This window comes from Mytilus edulis, chromosome 5 (assembly GCF_963676685.1).
Source record: "Mytilus edulis chromosome 5, xbMytEdul2.2, whole genome shotgun sequence".
NCBI lineage: Eukaryota > Metazoa > Mollusca > Bivalvia > Mytilida > Mytilidae > Mytilus > Mytilus edulis.
The window spans coordinates 65,409,940-65,426,012 of NC_092348.1; the positions used below are offsets into that span (position 1 = coordinate 65,409,940).

General features: G+C 33.5%; 1 protein-coding gene across 1 annotated transcript; it reads right to left on the bottom strand.

Moving 5' to 3' along the window:
• Positions 1 to 3,111: 3,111 nt before the first annotated feature.
• On the bottom strand, positions 3,112 to 5,547 carry LOC139522483 (homeobox protein araucan-like). The gene is made up of 5 exons (XM_071315981.1): positions 5,480 to 5,547; positions 4,780 to 5,061; positions 4,388 to 4,494; positions 3,779 to 4,101; positions 3,112 to 3,430 (listed from the first exon to the last, which is right to left on the bottom strand). The coding sequence occupies exons 1-5, from the start codon at positions 5,510 to 5,512 to the stop codon at positions 3,207 to 3,209; spliced, it is 969 nt and encodes a 322-aa protein (XP_071172082.1). The 5' UTR covers positions 5,513 to 5,547; the 3' UTR covers positions 3,112 to 3,206.
• Positions 5,548 to 16,073: the final 10,526 nt, after the last annotated feature.

The following is a 16,073-nucleotide window of genomic DNA, read 5'->3' on the forward strand; positions in this document are numbered from 1 at the left end:
ATCAAGGAAAATATGGGTCTTCTTTCAAGAAAACAATATCAACTCGGAGTATACTCTTATAAACATTGGAACTTCTTAAATAGGTGTTGTCCAGAAAACGAAATTTCTTTGAAAATAAATCATGTGTATTTTAAAATTATTTAAAAAAAAAATTAAACGGCAAATTTTTAAAAATTTAGTGCTTCATATATATGTTTGGTATTTCGCAAGATACATGTATATGCTATTGCTTAGAGTTAATTGTTGGTGCTGCTTTTTATTATTTATTGCATGCTACATGCCTTGTTTTATTTGTTATTGCATATGTTTTTATATTCGGTGAAAAGCTCATTAGAGCTTATGTTTGTACTGTTTGTCAATATGCCGAATCCTTACTTACTTACTTACTTACTTACTTACTTACAGTAGGAGTTATTGCCCTTCACTGAAGACTTTTCTACTATTACCTTGAAAACTATTAGATAGATAGAATTGTGAACAGCAGAAATGACCAGCTATACAAGATCTAAAAAGGTAGAAACTGAAAACAGCAAAACATATCAGCAAATATGTCAGACTGTCAGTATGATTGAAACTATTGACCGACACCTTTCAGAAGAAATTGACCATAATAGACGAGTTTTACTTACATTAGATCGGTTATGTATCATCTCTTAAACTATTGAAAAAGAAAGAAAAGATAAAAATTCAAAAACATAATTCAAAAATGACAATATGACCAAATTTTACTTTTTTTTTTTAGCTTTTGCCATTAAATTAACACATAAGAAGTTGTTGAATTCTTGCTAATGCAACAATATCCCAACCACTCAGTTTCCTTATATAAATAACGTAACTTTCAAATGAAGAAATTCAACACGACAGCAACGTCAATAAATTAATTTCATGAATTAAAAAAGTCAAATAAGTTTAAAGAAATGTTTGTAGTAAGAGGGATAACTCAATTGGATATTAACAGAGTGATAATTCAAGTGTTAATATTCTAATCCTGTAGTATTTCTAGATTTTGCAAGGACAGTCAATTGTTTTAGATAGTCTATCATTTAGGTTTTTCCTTGATATAATACCAATAGTTAAAGATTTAATTTTGATAAAAGTGTCAGTCACTTCGGTTACCATCTGCACATCTTGAAGTACTGAGATGAAAGAAGAAAAAAGTGGTGAGATTTCAATTTGACCGGAGATTAACAGCCCAACAGCCAAATAATTATCTCACTTTAAACCTCTAGCTGATCAAAGAATCATGCTACTATTACTGATCTCGAACTTTTGAACTATGATGTCATTCCTCTCTCTTCGTCATCACATCATATGCTTTGCCAATTTTCAAGAGCAAATCCCGTCACCAGCCCCATTTAAAAAAAATCTATACATTTTACATTAAAAAACAAAATGATATCTCCAATGAAATATTAATAAATTAAAAAGAGTATGTAGAGTAAAGAAAAATGAATACCTGTTGTCTCCCTTATAACTTTATTACTTTTATCAGTATTTATGTTTATAGACTAAGTGTCCTCGCCCCTTGGTCTCTGATTGATGGCTCATTGGTCGTTATACCAAATCTCCTTATTTTTCTAGTTTTCATAGGTTGATGGTTGTTTGCTTAAGCGTTCAATTGGATTAACAATCAACTATCAATCAATTATATCTTAAACAACGGAGATGTTATTCTGTTATTGTAATATGCGCCAGTAGCTAAGGATCTTACTCAGTTTCTGTTGTAAATATAAAAAAGAAGATGTGGTATGATTGCCAATGAGACAACTGTTCACAAGATACCAAATCACACAGAAATTAACAACTAAAGTTCATCATACGGCCTTAAACAATGAGCAAAGCCCATATTGCATAGTCAGCTTTATAAAGGCTTTGTACATTCCAAAAACAAACAGACACTAAATACAGGTATAAGAGTACTCGCAGTTACTGATAGCTTGTTCAAAACCAATAACAACTAATAAAAAAAAACCATGCATCTACTTGAAATACTAAATTACCGAGTACCGAGGAGTGTTTTCGGGTGCAGGAGGGAACGTGATAGGAACTTCATTAGGAGTTCTTTTTTTAATTTAATTTCATTGTTGTATGTACTTTTTTTTAAAATCAGTATGCACAACGTTTTATGTAGTATGTATTTTTTCTTAAATTTGTCGTATGTCTCAATACAAAATAAGCAACAACAAAAAAGAAACACTAATTTGCGAACACTCGAGCAAAATCGAAAGCAAATAATACCTTTTTATTTATTTATTAACTATTTTTCGGGGGAGGATGATCAGGCGAGATAAATATCTCATGACGAAATATCGTTAACCATATTGTTTTCTTTTCTCTACATGTATTCTTAGTCTGAAATTCCTTTTTATTAATATTTAGAAATTTTGAAAGTACAAAAGTATTCATTCGAAGAACGGTTGCAACTGATTTTACAGTTCGTTCTGTTGTGCTGCTACACTTATTTCCCAGGTCAAGGGGGAGTTGAACACTTACAAACAAGTTTAACCCCGCCACATTATGTAAGTGCCTGTCCCAAGTCATGAGCCTGTATGTCAGTGGTTGACATTTGTTCATGTCTGGGTTTTTGTGTAAATTATTTAAATTATTATTTAGGCTGTTATTTTACTCATTTGGATTATTTCAAATATTTGTATGTTGTGGCCTTTAATAGCCGACTATATATACGGTATGTTTTTTTTTTATATTGTTGGAATACCGTACAGTGTGACCTACAATTGCTTAAATTCACTCCAATTGAACTTCGGTGGAGAGTAGTTTCATTAAAAATCATACCATGTCTCCTTTTAATTGTATCTATCAGTGTTTCCTTTCATTTTGGGTATATAAACTCATATTAACATTTTGTTTGTCTTTACTGTTGCTTTCTCTGGTCATGTTGTGTACAATACAGACAGATAGATACTCTATAGTAAGAATGGGTAGTTGCTGTTAAATGTTAAACTTAAATGTTATTTTGGAAAACACAGTGGTGAAGTTTGAAACACCAACCATTTGTTTGAATAAAGCGCTGATAATGTGTCTTTGAACAATATTTTAATTAAATACAAACTCATTCAGTTCTACTTTTTATTAGTTTAGCACTATAAAATATCATGAAAGACAAATCACATATGACGTTTCAAAATTATGAATACTCATATAGTCTTATTGCACTGTAATTAAATAACCAAGAAGTCTTTAACAATCTAGCTCAAAATACTGGACATTGACCATATCTTTGACTTTTTCGGCTGCTCCACACATTTATCTTGAGTTACAGTACCAGGTTTTGTTATTGAATTGTCTCCCTTTGAATCTGTGGTTATGACCGATTCGCTTTTTATCAGGGGTTGGTGTATTTTCATTAACTCGCCTCTTTCTTGGATGTAGCTTGGGAAATTAAGCTGTGGTGGTGGTAGACATGGTGTACCTAAAAACGAGAATACAATGATATAATCAAACAATGAAAACAGAAACTAAATAACTAAATTAAGGCAGCGCATTTCATAAAAAAAATCAGTACATTGTTTTTTTGGTAGATTTCTTTATCTATGACGTACATCCCTATGGAGTTTGATTCCTTATTTTTTTCCATTCAAATTTTTTTTATTTAGTATTCTGAACATGCGAACAAAAAGATATTGAAGAATGCATAACTGCGACAGTGACCAAACAATACAAACTTTTAACTACCAAAGACTTCTAACGGTTTATTTCGAACTTATTATCATTCTGTATTGAACTGATTATCAGGATTTATCGAACATAAGATACTAACCTGTCCTCGATTGTAGGCTATCGGTTGAAGTCGGAGATTTACTGAAGCTGCTTTTATCGTCATCATCTGATATATCGCTGATGGCTCCATCTGATGTGTCTCCTTTATCTTTTTGTTGTTTCATTCGACGCCTTGCATTCGCGAACCAATTAGAGATCTGTGTCATAGTCATGCGCGTTGAGAAGGCTAACATGACTTTTTCAGTTTTGGTTGGGTATGGGTTCTTCCTGTGTTCTCTCAACCATGTTTTCAATACTCTGCTACTCTGTTTTGTTGCCGGTATATCGTTTCCGTTCACTTGATTACTCAATTGTTGAAAGTTCCTAAAATGTAAATTAGATATGTTTGAGTTTATAATTTAAGATTGCATTGCTTATAAAAATTTTATAAAATTTTAGTTTGACATTTTTTTATAAATTGTTCTTTTTTTAATTGTTTGATTCTAAATTTCCCCAAAAAAATAAATTTTGGTTCTTTTATGTTTATTGTTATCTTAAACACTAGTCTCTTTTTAATCAGAATTGCCGGAACAAATTTGATTATTATGCTCACACTAAAGTTGAACACACAATTGTTGTTTTAGAATGATATATATTATATAGTAATTACCAGAAATCGTTGACTTGACTTCGCAACAACTGGTCCATCTGAGCCGTTTGAGCATATGGAATTCCTTGGTGGCCACTGTACATGGACAAATCTGCACTTGAAATGCTCTGAAATTATAAAACAAACACGATAAAATATGTTAGTCCATATTATTTTATTTACATTGAAGTAGAATCAATGAATGTATGTCCTGCATCAAATTTTTGTTGGAAAGATGCTGGAACTTCAATTTATAACATTATAATCAATAAGGTATTAAAATAACGGTAGCTAATAAACAAACAACTTAAATATGTTGAGTGAATGCCGGTCGACAGCATCCTCACAACAGAACGTCAGAAGACGATCAAAATAAACATTTTCCACAAAAAATAATTATTATAAGCACATACCGGTGACATTTGTGGGTAAATAGTCTGCATCATTCCATATGCGTCATAACTTGGTGCGTACCCTGGGTATGATGGGTAATGTAGCGAGGATTGAGGTACAGTCTGGTTTTCTCCGTACGGCATGGAACCAAGGTATGAAGGTGGCGATCCCTGTGGTGAGACGCCTGGCAAAGATGAAGCCATCCTTGAAATAGGACTTGTTGTTTGTGCTTGGTAACACCTGCACATGACGGCATTTCTATGTGGATCAAATACTTTGGGACAATATCTGTCTATGCAAACCTACAATGAAGAAATTTTTACATATTGAATTACTTCACTTCAAACCATTTTCAATGGGTGGAAATATCCATCAATACTCAATACAAATTCATAGAAAATTATGATTTCAACAAAACAATTTGAAAATATCTTGGAAAATGTGCACATCATCTTTTTCATATTTCAATATTTGGAACCTCTTTTAGATGGCTGTTAATCAATTTAATTTTTTTTATTAGAAATCTCAAATATATGTACTTTGTTTTTTTTAGTTTTTTTTTTTAACTTATTTTAAAGTTAAAATCATATAAAAAGATGTATCAGTTCAATGTAATATTAAATTGATAAAAAACATATTTTGTTAAATAAAATCATTTAGTTCACTTTTAATAATTAAATTATAAACAAAATAAAACTTCAAAAGATGAATTAAACTTACCATAGGAGATTCAAAACTTTCTTGGTATGACATATTTATATATTAATGTAAGTACTAGATGTTTGCTGTTTGGATGACAAGTTGAAATGATGCTTAAAATCAAAACTGAAAATTATTTATACCAAATACTCAAGTTGCAATTGCAATAAACGGAAAATGGCAACAATTATGTAAATCTGATAAAATCAGAATATAACATAAATCACTTATTATTTACATGGCGTTAATTGCAATCATCATCTCACAACTGCATTTCGATATGTAGGAATTAAATTTCAGCTGCAGGCACGAAAAACAACCATGTTCGATTTATAATTTTCAAAAATTTAAACAATGATATTTTTTTTAAAACAATATCATGTTACGCCCTTAGGAATTAAGGGAAGTGAGACCCTTGTAAATGTCAAAAATTTTATGGTTTAAATCTCACTTAAAATTTGATAAAACTAGATAAAAATCTTGTGCGATTTAAATTTTATTCAAATTTTGTCACATAGTTTTTCATATAGATGTCAGCATTAATCTATTTCAATTTAATTGCGTGTCAAGAAAAATATAAAATAATGAAGATACCATCTAAAAAATTAAAAATATTTAACAGAAATTTAGAATATTTTATTTTTCAAAATAAAAATGATATCATGTAAAACATTTAATTTGATCAGTTATTTTTTGTTTACATCATGTATCACTAACAAATAACATTGTAAATTAATACTTAGTTAAATTATAAAATCAAAAAAATTTGTTCACAAGGGATAAAAAAAAATGCTTTATCAAAATCAAGGATTTGTATAGTGAGACGTCTCATTATACAAATCCTTGTCAAAATGGATCAAATAATAAGAATACGAATATTTATTGTTCCAAATAAGTGTTCTTGGTGGACAGCAAAGCATTTATACACACATATCAATACTCTGTAACAGAAATACTTTATTTTACATTGAAATGAAATAGAACATGTTCATATATAGATATAAAGCTACATATATTTCTGCATCTTATATGATTCATCTGCATATTATTATAGTCAGGATGAGAAGCATACAATCATTACAATAATCATCGTTCATCATGTATATGACTTTTTTCTTACCTCGAAATAATACTGAATTAAGTATATAATTAAAATTTATTTTATTAAAATTGAACAAATACTTTTGAAAACATGAACAGGTGTATTACATTTTACGTGTACCTAATATAAAAAAGAAGATGTGGTATGATTGATTTAAAAGTCAAAATTTGCAATTGAAAATCTAAAAAACTGACGGCTTAAACATGTAAAATGCACACAGACAAACGATTACGGTTCTTCTATGTAAAAATGGTAATGAATCGGTCCTTCTATTATAAACTTAAAACAATGATCATAAAAAAATAAAATAAAACTGTAAATTAAAAATAAAATGAATTAATAAATCATTACAAACAGTACCGTTTAGTAATGAATATTTTTCGTAAGGTTTTAAGAAAATTTCATTCAGTAGTTCAGAAGAAGCTAGTTAAACGGAAACAAAGTGCGCAGAGAGGAACACGCAAACGGATACATGGACAGACACAACGATTACTAGCGGATGATTGGATAATCTGATATTACATAATCTTAATTGACCTGTTTCTTTAAAACAGAAATTAATTGAAATGTTTGCTAAATCAGAAAAATTGGGGATATTCATAAACTACCATTAACTATATTGCTGGTGTCTTTTTTCAATCAATTTTGGCGGATATAACTTGATAGATTATTAGACTTAAGTCATGTCGTTACTGATGTTAATTAGAGCTCTGAGATTTCTATGTCTCGTTTTACATTGTATTGAGGAAACGCAGAACACTCACGAGTCCGTTCCTAACACGGATCCATTACCATAATGGCGCGAATTGTAATTGTACAGGATGATTGCGCCACCCAAAGGAGCACACCTCTAACCTCAACATGTCATATCGTTACTTTTACTCAAATCATTGTTCTGTTTGTTACATCAACTAAAACGCAGAAAAATGTGGTTAATACCGAATATAGAAAAGTCGTGCTGTTAAGTATTGCAGTAAATGGCGAGTTGATCAAATTAAAAACAGCGGTACATCGAATTTATTTTACATTTGTGTTATTGAGTTGAAATGATGGATGAATTTTGAATACAGGATTAACTACAATTTCCCAGTACGACATCTTTATTACTTTTAAATCAAAACATGGATAAAAAGAACATGCAGAAATATATATCGCATGGTTATTAAAGAAACCATACAAGTATTTATCACTTTGAGGTTACATGAAACTCCATGTGTGGTAAAATACATTACGAAATTGTAAAATTTTTGAAATAATTAATATGGAATTAAAGAAATAGACTTAAATACAAACATATAATTTAATCAAATATAATTAAGAAGTTTAAAAGAGATTTTATTTCAGTGCATCTTATCCAGAACATCTGCACAGAGATTTACCAGTCTTTGGAAGTGGTGCTGTCTGTTTGTATTTTCGTATAGACAGCAAACATACTTGATTTGAATTTAATATACGATTGAGAATATAAAAAATGATTGCCAATGAGACAGCTCTAACCAAGTCTAGAGACAAAATTTATGTCACCGTACAGCCTTCAACAATGGACAAAACACACACCACATATAAATCATTTAAAAAAGGACCTTGTGTATTCAGCAGATATCTATGTATTTCGTCATACACTTTGACTTTCAGTTCTTTTGAGTAGCTTCATTTTGGTAGCAAAGTAAATATAAAATGCGAATCAGGTCAGAAATGAGCTCTATAATTAATTTGAATTTTTTTTTTTACAATTGCATATTCTTTTTGTTGTCCAATACAAAGCAATCCAACATAAACAAAAACATCCAACTAAATCTAATGGTCAGCAATCTTCAGCTATTAACAGGTGCCTATGCAATATATATTTTAGCACTAATTCGTCCTTTATTTAAAACGCTGTAAGAAATTTAAACAAAAACTGCCAAAGAAATGCCGCCAAAGTAAAATTCTCCTGATAAGAACCAATATCTTAAGATATGACAAAGGAGGAAAACCACTGGTTTGGAAAGGCACATTAATATGAAGCAAGTATATTCTTATTATTTTATATCTCAACCCTGTACTTTATAATTGACGGGCTACCGCGGGTGAAGGTACGTGGTTGACCTTTAGCGGGCTTCCACGGGTCTCGACCGCGGGTAAATGAAATTTATGGACTAAACGATATATAAAAGAACATGAAATAAACTTTTTTTACAGGAAAACCACTAAATTTATGATTTAAAAAAGATAACAAAAACATCTTGTCTCAAGCAATGACCGAATATACTGAAAGAAAGTGATAACTACATCTGCTTAAATCATTGCATAATACACTATTATATCAAAGATTGTTTATGCATTAGAATTATTCGTACATCAACAGCTTGAACAGAAGTTTAAGACCCCAGTTTTTGAAATGCCACAAGTATATTGTACAGAAAATTAAATACATAAAAATATTGAACTCCAAGGAATATTCGATACGAAAAGTCTTTTATTTCTCGCTACATTGAAGACTTGTTGGTGACCTTCTGCTGTTCTTTTTTTCTATGGTCGGGTTGTTGTCTCTTTGGCACATTCCCCATTTCCATTCTCAATTTTATTTTATTCAATGGCAAAATTAAAAGCCCTAACACATCAACAAAAAGAAAACAACTGTCATATTCCTAACTTGTAAACAAGATTGAGAATGGAAATGGGGAATGTGTCAAAAAGACAACAACCCCGACCAAAGAGGAGAAAACAGCCGAATGTGTCATGCATTTCCTTCTATAGAAAATAGTGTGGATTAAACCTGATGTTATAGCTAGTCAAACCACTCACTTGTATGACAGCCGTTTAGCATCGGAATTTCATGATATTGACAACAAAAACACCTAGATGCCAAGGTGGTAATAAAAACCAGTACTAGGATAAAAATCAGACGTAACTTGTGACAAAAATAAAAGCGACCAATTATAATTAGATCCACAAACAACTTAACAGAAAACAAAATTTTGAACGTAACAAACACTAACAAAAAAGAGGTTCGGTGAATTGGTCAACTAGGTGCTTCAGAGGTATTAGCAGTAGGCTAGTAGCTGCGTCACTAGGGCATCCATCGTTCGACAAATGCTTTGTTGATAAGTCTTATTTGGTTACTTCACAATCGAATAAATGTTGGACAGAGTTAAGGCTGCGTAAAGTGTTACAGATCCGTGTTTATCTGTTACATAAATCAATAACAGCCAAGAAACAAAAATCACGATGCCGTTTGTCAAACTTTCGAAGAAATTACACCAACGTCACTTTATGATGTTTACAAGGAAGCCATTGAACCATAATATTATTATTGATGAACATGTAATACATGTCACTGAACCGTTCACCAGTCCATTTCAATTCATTCATATTCGTCCTGATATCTATAAAATACTTGGCACTGAACCGTAGACCAGCAAATGTCTCTATCCATCTATATTCGTCCTGAAATGTATGTAATAGTTGATACTGAACCGTAAAAACCAGACTTCCTCAATCCATACATTTTGTTGTCACTGTACCTTGAACAGCAGCCAATCGCCATCCACCCATATTTGTCCGTATATGTATGTTATAGTTTTTACTGAACTGTCAATATCAGTCCATATATATCACTTCTCAATATTTGTCCTGGTACAATGTATGCAAGTTATAGTTGTCACTGAACGGTTAACATCACTCCATCTACATCAATCTCTGTTCTGATATGTGTGTAGTATTTGTCACTGAACCGTTAACACCAGCCCATATTCATATATACGTGTTTGTCTTTAAATATATTGTATAGTGAACTCCATACCTTCCCTATCCGTATTCGTCTTGATAGCCATGTAATAGTTGTCACTGAACCGTTCAAACCAATTCATCTCCATTTACACATTCTAGCATTCGTCGTGATATATGTGTAATAGTTGTCACAGAACCGTTAACACCTGTTCATCTTAATTTATACAACATTAACATATATAACATGCAAATCGGGACGAATATGAATTGATAGAGATGGACTGGTATTAATACAAATATTACAAATATTACAAATGTATCACATGCATCTTATAGTTGTCAATGAGCCATATATACCAGTCAATCTGCAACCATCCACCTTCGTAATGACATGTATGTAGTAGTTGTCACTGAGCCATATATACCAGTCAATCTGCAACCATCCATATTCGTAATAACATGTATGTAATAGTTGTCACTTAGCCATATATACCAGTCAATCTCCAACCATCCATATTCGTAATGACATGTATGTAATAGTTGTCACTGAACCATAAACACCAGTCAATCTCCAACCATCCATATTAGTCCTGATATGTATGTAATAGTTGTCACTGAGCCATATATACCAGTCAATCTCCAACCATCCATATTCGTAATGACATGTATGTTATAGTTGTCACTGAGCCAAATATACCAGTCAATCTCCAACCATCCATATTCGTAATGACATGTATGTAATAGTTGTCACTGATCCATATATACCAGTCAATCTCCAACACGCCATATTCGTAATGACATGTATGTAATAGTTGTCACTGAGCCATATATACCAGTCAATCTTCAACCATCCATATTCGTAATGACATGTATGTAATAGTTGTTACTGAGCCATATATACCAGTCAATCTTCAATCATCCATATTCGTAATGACATGTTTGTTATAGTTGTCACTGAGCCATATATACCAGTCAATTCCCAACCATCCATATTTGTAATGACATGTATGTAATAGTTGTCACTTGACCGTTTATACCAGTCCATCTCAAGCCATCCATCTTCGACTTTAAATGTATGTAATAGCGGTCACTGAACCATTTATACCAGCTAATCTCCAACCATCAATATTCATTCTGATATGTACGTTATAGTTGTCATCGAATCGTGAACACAACTCATTCTTCTTCCATCCATAAACGTCTTGAAATGCATATACTTATTGTCACTTGACCATTAATACCACTCCATCGCAATCCATTCATCTTCAGCCTAGTATGCCTGCAATAGTTGTCAGTGGACCGTAAACACCAGTTCATCTCCTTTAATACATATTTGTCCTGATATGCATGTCATACTTGTCACTAAACCGTTAACACCATTCTTTCTCCATTCATTCGCATTCCTCTTGAAAGGCATGCAATAGTTGTTAATTAACCGTTAACACAAGTTGATCTCCATTTCTTTACTCATATTCGATCTGATATAGTGTGATATTGGTCACTGAACCGTATACACCAGTTGATCTTCATCCATTTACCAATATTCATCCTGATATGTATGAATAGTTGTCACCGAATCTGGAACACAACTCATTCTTCTTCAATCCATATTCGTCTTGAAATGCATATAATAGTTGTTACTTGACCGTTTATACCACTCCATCGCAATCCATTCATCTTCAGCCTGTTATGCCTGGACCGTTAACATCAATTTATCTCCATTCATACATATCTGTCCTGATATGCATCTCATACTTGTCACTGAACCGATAACACCAGTTGATCTCCATTCATTTACCAATATTCGATCTGATATTGTGTAATATTTATCACTACTGCGTATTTGATCCCATCCCTTAACCCATATATATCTTGATATTGTGTAATAGTTGTCGCTGAATCGTTTACACCAGTTGATCTCCATTCATTTTCCCATGTTTGTCCAGATATTGTGTAAACGTTGTCACTGAGTCGTTAACACTGGTCCAACCCGATCCATCAATATTCGTCCTGATACATATGTAAGAGTTGTCACTGCACCGTTAATACCAGTCCATCTCCATCCATAAATATTCGTCCTGATACATATGTAATAGTTGTCACTGCATTATTAACACCAGTCCGTCTCCATTCATTTATATTCGTCCTCATATATATGTTATAGTTGTCACTGAATCGTTAAGACCTATGTATATCCGTCCATTCATATTCGTCCTGATATGTATGTAATAGTTGTCACTGAACCGTTAACACAAGTCCATCTCTTTTAATTCATATCTGTCCTCATATATATATGTAATACTTGTCACTGAACCGTTAATGCAAGTCCATCTCTATAAATTCACATTTGTCCTGATATGTATGTAATAGTTGTCACTGAACCGTTAATGCCAGTCTCTCTCCTCACACTCATATTTGTCCTGATATGCAAGTTATTATAGTTGTCACTGAATCGTTAATGCCAGTCCTTCTCCATCCATCCATCTTCGTCCTGGTATGTATGTAATAGTTGTCATTGAACCGTTTTCACTAGTCCATCTCTATCCATTCATATTTGTACTGGTGCATGTAATATCTGTCACTGAACCATAAACACCAGACCATCTCAATCCGTTCATTTTCCTCCTGATTTGCATGTTATAGTTGTCACTAAACCCTTAACACCTGTCCATCTCCATCCATCATTCTTCGTCCTGGTATGTATGTAATAGTTGTCACTGAACCCTTTTTACTAGCCATCTCTATCCAGTCGTAAACTTCCTAAAAGGAAGGAAATAGTTGTCACTGAACCATAAACACCAGTCCCTTTCTATCCATTCATCTTCGTCCTGGTATATATGTATTAGTTGTTATTGAACCGTTGTCACTAGTCCATCTCTATCCATTCATTTTCGTCCTGATATGTATGTAATAGTTGTCAATGAACCGTTAACACCAGACGATCTCAATCCATTCATCTATTTTTGTTCTGATATGCATGTAATAGTTGTCACTGAACCGTTAACAACAGACCATCTCAATCTATTCATCCATGAATGTTCTGATTTGCATGTAATAGTTGTCACTGAACCGTTTATACCAGTCCCTCTCCACACACTCATATTTGTCCTCATATGTATGTAATAGTTGTCACTGAACCGTTAAAACCAGACCATCTCAATCCATTCATCCATGTTTGTTCTGATATGCATGTAATAGTTGTCACTGAACCGTCAACACCAGACCATCTCAATCTATTCATCCATGTTTGTTCTGATTTGCATGTAATAGTTGTCACTGAACCGTTTATACCAGTCCCTCTCCACACACTCATATTTGTCCTGATATGTATGTAATATTGTCACTGAACCGTTAATGCTAGTCCATCTACATCCATCCATCTTCGTCCTGGTATGTATGTAATAGCTGTCACTGAACCGTTAATGATAGTCCATCTCCATCCATCCATCTTCGTCCGGGTACGTATATAATAGCTGTCACTGAACCGTTACTGCCAGTCCCTCTCAATCCACCCATCTTCGTTCTGGTATGCATGTAATAGATGTCACTGAACCATTAATGCCAGTCCCTCTCCATCCACCCATCTTCGTTCTGGTATGCATGCAATAGCTGCCACTAAACCGTTAATGTCAGTCCCACTCACTCCATCCATCCATCTTCGTCCTGATATGTATGTAATAGTTGTCATTGAACCGTTTTCACTAGTCTATCTCTGTCTATTTATATTCGTCCTGATATTCATGTAATAATTGTCACTGAACCATTAACACCATTTCATATTAATCGATTCATCATTCTTCGTCCTGGTATGTATGTAATAGTTGTCACTGAACCCTTTTTACTAGCCATCTCTATCCAGTCGTATTCGTCCTGATATGCATGTAATAGTTGTCACTGAACCATAAACTACAGTCCCTTTCTATCCATTCATCTTCGTCCTGGTATGTATGTATTAGTTGTACTAGTCCATCTCTATCCATTCATTTTCGTCCTGATATGTATGTAATAGTTGTCACTGAACCGGTAACACCAGACCATCTCAGTCCATTCATCCATGTTTGTTCTGGTATGCATGTAATAGTTGTCAATGAACTGTTAAAACCAGACCGTCTCAATCCATTTCATTCATGATTGTTCTGATTTGCATGTACTAGTTGTCACTGAACCGTCAACACCAGACCATCTCAATCCATCCATCCATGTTTGTTCTGATATGCATGTAATAGTTGTCACTGAAACGTTAACACCAGACCATCTCAATCCATCCATCCATGTTTGTTCTGATATGCATGTAATAGTTGTCACTGAACCGTTAACACCAGTCCCTCTCCACACACTCATATTCATCCTGATATGTATGTAATAGCTGTCACTGAACCGATAATGCCAGTCCCTCTCAATCCACCCATCTTCGTCCTGGTATGCATGTAATAGATGTCACTGAACCGTTAATGCCAGTCCCTCTCCATCCACCCATCTTCGTTCTGGTATGCATGTAATAGCTGCCACTAAACCGTTAATGCAAGTCCCACTCACTCCATCCATCCATCTGCGTCCTGGTATGTATGTAATAGTTGTCATTGAACCGTTTTCACTAGTCTATCTCTGTCTATTTATATTCGTCCTGATATTCATGTAATAATTGTCACTGAACCATTAACAACATTTCATCTCAATCGATTCATCCATGTTTGTTCTGATTTGCATGTAATAGTTGTCACTGAACCGTTTATACCAGTCCCTCTCCACACACTCATATTCGTCCTGATATGTATGTAATAGTTGTCACTGAACCGTTAAAACCAGACCATCTCAATCCATTTATCCATGTTTGTTCTGATATGTATGTAATAGTTGTCACTGAACCGTCAACACCAGACCATCTCAATCCATTTCATTCATATTTGTTCTGATTTGCATGTAATAGTTGTCACTGAACCGTATATACAAGTCCCTCTCCACACACTCATATTAGTCCTAATATGTATGTAATAGCTGTCACTGAACCGTTAATGCTAGTTTATTTCAATCCATCTTCGTCCTGGTATGTATGTAATAGATGTCACTGAACCTTTAATGCCAGTCCCTCTCCATCCACCCATCTTCGTCCTGGTATGCATGTAATATCTGCCAATAAACCGTTAATGCCAGTCCCACTCCATCCATCCATCTTCGTCCTGGTATGTATGTAATAGTTGTCATTGAACCGTTTTCACTAGTCTATCTCTGTCTATTTATATTCGTCCTGATATGCATGTAATAGTTATCACAGAACAATTAACACCATTTCATCTCAATCCATTCATCCATGTTTGTTCTGATATGCATGTAATAGTTGTCACTGAACCGTTAACACCAGACCATCTCAATATATTCATCCATGTTTGTTCTGATTTGCATGTAATAGTTATCACTGAACCGTTAAAAACCAGTTCCTCTCCACACACTCATATTCGTCCTGATATGTATGTAATAGTAGTCACTGAACCGTTAATGCTAGTCCATCTACATCCATCCATATTCGTCCTGGTACGTATGTAATAGCTGTCACTGAACCGTTAATGCCAGTCCCTCTCCATTCTCGCATCTTCGTCCTGGTATGCATATAATAGATGTCACTGAACCGTTAATGCCAGTCCCACTCTATCCATTCATTTTCGTCCTGGTTTGTATGTAATAGTTGTCATTGAACCGTTTCACTAGTCTATATCTATCTATTCATATTCGTCCTGATATGCATGTAATAGTTGTCACTGAACCATTAACACCATTTCATCTCAATCCATTTATCCATGTTTGTTC